Genomic DNA, 10,000 nt, shown 5'->3' on the forward strand with positions numbered 1-10,000 from the left:
GCTTCCTTCTTGGCTGCCCATACGTCAGCGTCTCGTGCGTCAGACGTGTGATTCTTCTGCCGCTGAGCTCTTCATTGGCCTCGCTGCCAGTTGATCTGCAGCTCTGGATGATGTTCTCCAGCTCACAGCCTCTCGCTGTGGATCCCGGTGGTTGAGCTGATCCAGACGGGATGACGGGCTCAGATGCGATGCAGCAGAAAGGCAAAGAACCCCCGCTCTGACATTCTGAACCTGCTTTGCAGAGATTTAAAAACCCTGCAGCCCGAGTGCGAGTCTGGAGCTCCACATGTGAAGGTTATAGACGACTCATGCATCCTAAAAGCTCCAGTTTAAAGACCAGTCCTACACCCTTAATCTACAACCACAATCTCAGGTTTGTAGAGGAGAGATGTCTTCAGTTTATAGGCCAATCCTGAAACCTAAAATGTCAAGTTCGTAGATCAGTTCCATGCTGCCAAACCTCCAAAGAGTACACGTCTATAACTCAGCTGTCTTGACGGCTGGGAACTGGAGGTTTGGCTGGTTTCTGGGTGGGAAAGCCCAAATCTCCAGATCATACACCACTCCTAATCCTTAAATCTTCATGCTAGTCCTACACGCCCAAACGTCATCTCTGAAGACCAGATCTCCAGTTTGTAGACCAGTTTTACACCCTAAATCCAATCCCATGTTCATAGACGATACACTACTTATCGTTAGTTTATAGACCAATTATAGACCAGTTTATAGACTGCTAAACCTCAAGTTAGATCACGTTAAGACGAGTGGGTTATAGACCAGTTTTACACTTCCATTTATCAACCATGTACATCCCTCACATTTTAGTTAACAGTCCTACATCCCCCAAACGCCATCTTCAAAGACCAGTCCTCAACCCTAAACTACAAGGTGGTAAATGCCCTACAACCCAGTCTATTGACCAGTCCTTCACCTCAAACATCCATTCTCCAGGTTTTGAATCAGTCCAACTTCCAGTCCCACAAATTGAATATGTCAACCGTTCCTTCACCTCATTTCCAGTTTTTAGACCCAAAAAAACATGTATGAACCAGCCATTTGTCCTCCAGTTAATAATCCAGAACTCCAGACTGATACCCCCAACATCTTTTTAATCTCTAGAAAGAATCCAAAGTTCAGGAACCAGAAACCTCCCTTGAGTTGGTTGGTCGGTGGTTTCCTCTCAACTCTCTAAGACAGAGGGCTGGTGCATAATTAGCAGTATTTCAATATTTTAGTATTTGACAACATTTAGAACATTCACAGCCACTAAAAGGTTGTTTTTGTTTCCGTTGTGAAGACTTTATCTGAGCTCCTTATTCCAAGTTATAAAACCATGTTTGTTTATGAGATGACTACAAAAAGTCTTCAAATGATACTTTCTTTATTTGTGACAAATCCTCCTGGTGTCACTGACAGCTGTGTCTATTCTTTATGAGCTTTGGTTTTGCTCTCATTTATTGGGTGGATCTGGTTTTAAATGATATTTGAAGAGGCATTAAAGCGTCTCAGACTCCACTTGCAGGAACCTGCAGTGTAATTAAAGTTCCGGGTTTTCTTTCACGGCTGCGTATGTAATCATTACACCTAATCACAATCCTGCAGCTTCAAACCACAGCCTCTAATAATGCAGTCATACATATATTTATGGCAAATATAATTAGGAGGAATGGAGACAGGGGAGGGGAGGGGCAGACAAGAGGAATTCAAACCAACAGCAGCGAGGAGAGCGAAGACAGAAAAGATGCATTGATGAGAGAAGAAGAAGCACAGAGAGATCCAAACGGAGGTTTGACCACGTCGTGACCGAAGAGGCCGAACACAGGAAGTGACGCACAGTTCTGTTAACCACACGTGTCACATGACGCATGCAGCTCGCTGAGGACTTTGCATTAAAATATCAATTAGTTAATTATGTTGCCTTTTTTTAGTGTTCGTTATGATTCCGTCATAAAAAAAGTGGTTGTTTACTCGTGTTTTTTGTTTCTGTTGACGAAAGACGAGATGAAAAGACACTAGAGACGGAGAGAATAGTGATGAAGAGGAGAACAAACGATGGGAGGCAGGAGCAGCGAGGGGAATTATTGAAATATGAAATGAGAGAAGAGGAAAGAGATAAATGAGAGAATGAAGGGAATAGAGGGGAGAGAATACCGATGGAGAATTGTGAATGAGAATGGAAGACAAAAGAGAAGGAAGGAGGTGAAGAAGGAGCAGAAAAGAAAGGGGGAGAGGGGTCACAGATTTGATTGATTTCGCGTTATCATGAAGTGAAGATTTATTCCACAGCGTTCCCTCATCTCCTGCGACCCCTCGACCCAACGCTCATTAGCATAGAAACCACATTCCCCATCTGCTGATTGGACTAGGAGCGACACAACCAGGATGTGTGTGTGTGTTTGCAAGCACGGGTGCTTTGTGACCTCACACACACACACACACTTAGGAGGGTGGGTGGGGGGGCAGGTAACACATCATTGTAATAAGCAGAAGCATTTCCAATCAAAGCAGATAATTCTTCATCCCGCTCGCTCGCCACCCGCCTCTTGTTTTGTGTGTGTGTGTGTGTGTGTGTGTGTGTGTGTGTGCGCTCGTGGGTGTGTTTCTTCATTAGTGGAGAACCATTTGAATGCCCCCACGCACTAATATTAGTAAAAATGTCCAGATTCCACCGCTCTCCTCTCCGCCCACTCCTCCACCCGGCCGCTGACCTCACAATACGAGCCTGCAAACGGCCTTCGGCGGCACACAACTCATTATTCCTGCAGATTTGTGTGAAAGTGATAATATAGGAATCTAATCCCTCCCTCACCGCCTCTTTTTCTTTCTGCTGTGACACGTAATGTTTCTCCTCTGGACTCGGTGCGACCAGCAGCATACAAAACTACACCGGGTCCTCTCAAGTGGGAAAAGCCCCATTCCAGAAGTACCCAAAAGACCGTCACGGAAATGATTCGATATCAGGTTTGTCTGATCTGCAGCCTCCATGGTTGAGGTTTGGTTTGGTTTAGGAAACTGAAACCGTTTGTTTAAGGTCAGAAAAGATGGCGGCCGCGGTTAAAAGACACCGATGTTGACTGTTGATCGCAGACGAGTACGTGAACGACGATCTTCTGGGTCAAAGTCGGGTACTTTGTAGACCCGACTTTGTGCACCAAGCTTTACTTCTACCTCGGCCTTTGAGACACAACATTATTATGCCCACAACACAATATAACATGTACTTGATTCTGCACTTGAATATTTGGGATTTTGTCAAATGACAAGATGCTTCAGGAATAGTTTTAACACCGGAACTGTTGAACCAGAATGTCTGACGTTACTCCAGCTGGATCCACCTAAAAGATCCTGTGAAATCAAAATTCGTGGTGTTTTGACTTGGTGCCATTTGTGGATGTTGGTGGTCAGTTGGTGCATCTCTTTGGTCCAGACTGAAATATCTCAACTTGCCATAACTGTATTCCATACATTCATGTTCCCCAGAGGATGAATCCTACCAACTCTGGTGATCTCCTGACCGTTCCTCTAGCGCCACCATGAGGTTGATATTCATGCTTTTGAATGAATTAACTTGACATCTATCGTTTGCATTTGGTTCAGACATTCATGCTCCCCTCAGGGTGAACTATAATAACTTTTCATTTGGCCATCAACAGGTCAACATTGTGTAAATATGTTGGACTCATGATCAAATGAATAAGTAAAAGTTGCAGAACTAAACTATCATGTATCGTCACGCTCAGCAGGAGCGTCATTGTTGAACTGAACCTTTCAAACATCAAACCAGCTGATTGAAGCGGTGCACTGGTTGTTTCTGTCGTTTCACTTCCTGCTGGAATCAATGAGACTGGTATGAAACATGTGAGGCTCAGATCTTCTACCGCTGATCAAGAGTTCAAATGTCTTAGAACTCGAGTATTTTAATATGAAAGGATATCCACTTCCTGAATTTACTTAATTAATTCCGAATTAAATGTTTTCCACGCTGCGTTTCTTAAACTGCGGCTCATGGCCCAGGCAGAGGTCACGGACTCAGGTTCTGGAGGGTCGACGCATCAGAGAGGAAACAAGTTTGTCTCCATTAGTCTTCTTCCCAGAGAGAGAAACCACTTCCCTCTCATCTGGGTCCCAGGCTGGAAACGCCTGAAATCCTCAGAATTACCCATAATCCCCTATTCCCCTCGAGCGTCTGCCCTTTGCTTTGAACCGCCTCGGAGCGGTTGAGGAGTTTTGTTCTGAAATGAGAAATCTGCTTCTTGAAAAACTCTTTCTGTCTGCAGCGGAATGATTGACAGCAAAGTGAAGAACTCAAACTTTTAGAGCCAAAGATTATTTTCAATTTGAGAGATTTTTTGAATGTAGTTTTACAGTATTTTACCTGGACACTGACCTGGAGTCAGTTGTGTGTTTGTCTGTTGGATGGAGAACAGGGTTCCCTTCTCCACTGAGTTTGACATGATGCTATCTGTAAGAGCCATTTTGTTTCTTTTTGTTTTGTTGGACCTCCCACCACTAGGGGGCGTAGGGCGGCTGTCAATTAGGACAGAGATATTAATCAGGAGGAGCATGATGGCCAGAGGTTACTAGACTGGCAGCAGCACACAGTTTTTGACTGAGAATAGACAATGTGTGACAAACGAACGGTTTGATTTCTTTCATTTTTTGGAAACAGACAAATGGGTTTGGACAGGGAATGTATATTTTGGTTTGTGTTGGAAAACTTACAATATTAGAAATAAATAACCTTTCACATTAAAAACTGGACATTGCATCTATTTATTGCACGCGTCGAAACTAAACCTGGAAGCAACCATAGTTGTTTTTGATAGGCAACAGGGTCACTACACTATCAGAACGAAAACAGAAGAAACTGGAATACAATCAACAAAAGATTCATAACAACAAAAACTAATGAGACAACCAACAGAAAACCGCCATCGTAGACACTTCCGGGTTGTCGGTTACCAACGCTGGCCCGAGTGAACCGTGTTCCCACTCGTCCACTTTGAACTGTGTTCCCACTCGTCCACCATGAACTGTGTTCCCACTCGTCCACCATGAACCGTGTTCCCACTCGTCCACTTTGAACCGTGTTCCCACTCGTCCACCATGAACCGTGTTCCCACTCGTCCACTTTGAACCGTGTTCCCACTCGTCCACCATGAACCGTGTTCCCACTCGTCCACTTTGAACCGTGTTCCCACTCGTCCACTTTGAACCGTGTTCCCACTCGTCCACTTTGAACCGTGTTCCCACTCGTCCACCATGAACCGTGTTCCCACTCGTCCACCATGAACCGTGTTCCCACTCGTCCACTTTGAACTGTGTTCCCACTCGTCCACTTTGAACTGTGTTCCCACTCGTCCACCATGAACTGTGTTCCCACTTGTCCACCATGAACCGTGTTCCCACTCGTCCACTTTGAACTGTGTTCCCACTCGTCCACTTTGAACTGTGTTCCCACTCGTCCACTTTGAACTGTGTTCCCACTCGTCCACTTTGAACTGTGTTCCCACTCGTCCACCATGAACTGTGTTCCCACTCGTCCACCATGAACCGTGTTCCCACTCGTCCACCATGAACCGTGTTCCCACTCGTCCACCATGAACTGTGTTCCCACTCGTCCACTTTGAACTGTGTTCCCACTCGTCCACCATGAACCGTGTTCCCACTCGTCCACTTTGAACCGTGTTCCCACTCGTCCACCATGAACCGTGTTCCCACTCGTCCACCATGAACCGTGTTCCCACTCGTCCACTTTGAACTGTGTTCCCACTCGTCCACTTTGAACTGTGTTCCCACTCGTCCACCATGAACCGTGTTCCCACTCGTCCACTTTGAACCGTGTTCCCACTCGTCCACTTTGAACCGTGTTCCCACTCGTCCACTTTGAACTGTGTTCCCACTCGTCCACCATGAACCGTGTTCCCACTCGTCCACTTTGAACTGTGTTCCCACTCGTCCACTTTGAACCGTGTTCCCAATCGTCCACTTTGAACCGTGTTCCCACTCGTCCACCATGAACCGTGTTCCCACTCGTCCACTTTGAACTGTGTTCCCACTCGTCCACTTTGAACTGTGTTCCCACTCGTCCACTTTGAACTGTGTTCCCACTCGTCCACCATGAACCGTGTTCCCACTCGTCCACTTTGAACTGTGTTCCCACTCGTCCACTTTGAACTGTGTTCCCACTCGTCCACTTTGAACTGTGTTCCCACTCGTCCACTTTGAACTGTGTTCCCACTCGTCCACTTTGAACCGTGTTCCCACTCGTCCACTTTGAACTGTGTTCCCACTCGTCCACTTTGAACCGTGTTCCCACTCGTCCACCATGAACCGTGTTCCCACTCGTCCACTTTGAACTGTGTTCCCACTCGTCCACCATGAACCGTGTTCCCACTCGTCCACTTTGAACTGTGTTCCCACTCGTCCACCATGAACCGTGTTCCCACTCGTCCACCATGAACCGTGTTCCCACTCGTCCACCATGAACCGTGTTCCCACTCGTCCACCATGAACCGTGTTCCCACTCGTCCACTTTGAACTGTGTTCCCACTCGTCCACTTTGAACCGTGTTCCCACTCGTCCACCATGAACCGTGTTCCCACTCGTCCACTTTGAACTGTGTTCCCACTCGTCCACTTTGAACTGTGTTCCCACTCGTCCACTTTGAACTGTGTTCCCACTCGTCCACCATGAACTGTGTTCCCACTCGTCCACCATGAACCGTGTTCCCACTCGTCCACTTTGAACTGTGTTCCCACTCGTCCACCATGAACCGTGTTCCCACTCGTCCACCATGAACCGTGTTCCCACTCGTCCACTTTGAACCGTGTTCCCACTCGTCCACCATGAACCGTGTTCCCACTCGTCCACTTTGAACCGTGTTCCCACTCGTCCACTTTGAACCGTGTTCCCACTCGTCCACCATGAACCGTGTTCCCACTCGTCCACCATGAACCGTGTTCCCACTCGTCCACCATGAACCGTGTTCCCACTCGTCCACTTTGAACTGTGTTCCCACTCGTCCACTTTGAACCGTGTTCCCACTCGTCCACCATGAACCGTGTTCCCACTCGTCCACTTTGAACTGTGTTCCCACTCGTCCACTTTGAACTGTGTTCCCACTCGTCCACTTTGAACTGTGTTCCCACTCGTCCACCATGAACTGTGTTCCCACTCGTCCACCATGAACCGTGTTCCCACTCGTCCACTTTGAACTGTGTTCCCACTCGTCCACCATGAACCGTGTTCCCACTCGTCCACCATGAACCGTGTTCCCACTCGTCCACCATGAACCGTGTTCCCACTCGTCCACCATGAACCGTGTTCCCACTCGTCCACCATGAACTGTGTTCCCACTCGTCCACTTTGAACCGTGTTCCCACTCGTCCACCATGAACCGTGTTCCCACTCGTCCACTTTGAACCGTGTTCCCACTCGTCCACTTTGAACCGTGTTCCCACTCGTCCACCATGAACCGTGTTCCCACTCGTCCACCATGAACCGTGTTCCCACTCGTCCACCATGATAACGGTGTTGTTTTTGTACGTGTTTTCTGCAGCGGGGGCGGGGCACAAGGCGGGCTGGGCGTTCGGCCTCGGCCTGGAGAGACTGGCCATGGTTCTGTTCGGCATCCCGGACATCCGGCTGTTCTGGAGTCAGGACCAACGCTTCCTCAAGCAGTTCCAGGTGGACGACGTCCAGCAGCCCGTCTGCTTCCAGGTTAAACATGAAGAATATGATCATTCAGTAATAATAATACTGATATTTAACTGAAAGATTGTAAAATAAATTACAATAAAAAAATAACAATAAAAAGGGATTTAGAGAAAAAACAGCAAATACAAAAACAACAATGAAAAAAATACAAACAGAATAATCATAAAAACATAAAGTGTGTGTGTGTGTGTGTGTGTGTGTGTGTGTGTGTGTGTGTGTGTGTGTGTGTGTGTGGGGAGAAGAGGAGGAACAGGTAGATGGAAACAAAGACAATTGGAGGATGTGAAGATAAAAGATTCATAGACGAACAACAAAAACTCAAAGTGAAGAAGAAGAAATGGCTAAAATATAAAAAGTAAGAATTTATAAAGTAAGAAAAAGATTTAAAAATAAATATGGAGGGAAAAGGGAGATAATTAAGGATGAAAAGAAGTGATGAAGAAATAAAGATCTTAGGAAATAAGAGGATTAAGTAAAGCAAGATGAAAGGAGGGAGGGGAAAGATGTAAGGAAACAGGAAGAGAAGGAAAGAAAGGAAGTAGGGAAGGAAGATGTGAGGAAACAGGAAGAGAAGGAAAGAAAGGAAGTAGGGAAGGAAGATGTGAGGAAACAGGAAGAGAAGGAAAGAAAGGAAGTAGGGAAGGAAGATGTGAGGAAACAGGAAGAGAAGGGAAGAAAGGAAGTAGGGAAGGAAGATGTGAGGAAACAGGAAGAGAAGGAAAGAAAGGAAGTAGGGAAGGAAGATGTGAGGAAACAGGAAGAGAAGGAAAGAAAGGAAGTAGGGAAGGAAGATGTGAGGAAACAGGAAGAGAAGGGAAGAAAGGAAGTAGGGAAGGAAGATGTGAGGAAACAGGAAGAGAAGGAAAGAAAGGAAGTAGGGAAGGAAGATGTGAGGAAACAGGAAGAGAAGGGAAGAAAGGAAGTAGGGAAGGAAGATGTGAGGAAACAGGAAGAGAAGGAAAGAAAGGAAGTAGGGAAGGAAGATGTGAGGAAACAGGAAGAGAAGGAAAGAAAGGAAGTAGGGAAGGAAGATGTGAGGAAACAGGAAGAGAAGGGAAGAAAGGAAGTAGGGAAGGAAGATGTGAGGAAACAGGAAGAGAAGGGAAGAAAGGAAGTAGGGAAGGAAGATGTGAGGAAACAGGAAGAGAAGGAAAGAAAGGAAGTAGGGAAGGAAGATGTGAGGAAACAGGAAGAGAAGGAAAGAAAGGAAGTAGGGAAGGAAGATGTGAGGAAACAGGAAGAGAAGGGAAGAAAGGAAGTAGGGAAGGAAGATGTGAGGAAACAGGAAGAGAAGGGAAGAAAGGAAGTAGGGAAGGAAGATGTGAGGAAACAGGAAGAGAAGGGAAGAAAGGAAGTAGGGAAGGAAGATGTGAGGAAACAGGAAGAGAAGGGAAGAAAGGAAGTAGGGAAGGAAGATGTGAGGAAACAGGAAGAGAAGGGAAGAAAGGAAGTAGGGAAGGAAGATGTGAGGAAACAGGAAGAGAATGAAAGAAAGGAAGTAGGGAAGGAAGATGTGAGGAAACAGGAAGAGAAGGGAAGAAAGGAAGTAGGGAAGGAAGATGTGAGGAAACAGGAAGAGAAGGGAAGAAAGGAAGTAGGGAAGGAAGATGTGAGGAAACAGGAAGAGAAGGGAAGAAAGGAAGTAGGGAAGGAAGATGTGAGGAAACAGGAAGAGAAGGAAAGAAAGGAAGTAGGGAAGGAAGATGTGAGGAAACAGGGTGAGAATAAAGGAAGAAAAGAAAGTATGTATGAAACAAGATTAAAAAGGAGGGAAAGAAATAATGTAGGAAACAAGTAAAGAAAGAAGGAAGGAAGGAAGATGTAAGGAAACAAGAAGAGAAGTAAAGAAAGAAGGGAAGGAAGGAAGGAAAGACTGAGGCTGGATGTCTGACGCGGCGCTGAGGACCTTGTTAGTTTTATTGATGAACCCGGTTCCTCCGGAGGGACCAGGGGGGCACGGCTCATCTGCTGCCCAGGGCCAGTGCACTTCTCCTGGGCAGAGACTCTCCACCTCGCCCCTTAAAACCTGTGTGTGTGTGTGTGTGTGTGTGTGTGTGTGTGTGTGTGTGTGTGTGTGTGTGTGTGTGTGTGTGTGTGTGTGTGTGTGTGTGTGTGTGTGTGTGACTACACACACCAGGGAGCCAGTGCCACTAAACTGATGGTGTTGAAGGAGCTCAGTAGGAAACACTCGATCTCTCCTCTGTTTCTACTCCTGTCTCACCACCGGCTGCCAACCTGGCTGCTTCCTTTCTTCCTTCCTTTCTTCCTTCATTCATTTCTT

The 10,000-nt window shown here is 46.5% G+C and overlaps 1 protein-coding gene across 4 annotated transcripts in view; it reads left to right on the forward strand.

Annotated features, from left to right (window-relative positions):
* Positions 1–10,000, forward strand: part of fars2 (phenylalanyl-tRNA synthetase 2, mitochondrial) — a 60,383-nt gene that overhangs the window by 36,895 nt on the left and 13,488 nt on the right. For all 4 annotated transcript variants that reach the window (XM_034560113.1, XM_034560116.1, XM_034560115.1 and 1 more), the window contains one exon: positions 7,562–7,722. In XM_034560113.1, the coding sequence (XP_034416004.1) occupies positions 7,562–7,722 (161 nt within the window). The remainder of the gene's footprint in view (positions 1–7,561; positions 7,723–10,000) is intronic.

Source organism: Cyclopterus lumpus, chromosome 20, assembly GCF_009769545.1.
Source record: "Cyclopterus lumpus isolate fCycLum1 chromosome 20, fCycLum1.pri, whole genome shotgun sequence".
NCBI classification, from domain to species: domain Eukaryota; kingdom Metazoa; phylum Chordata; class Actinopteri; order Perciformes; family Cyclopteridae; genus Cyclopterus; species Cyclopterus lumpus.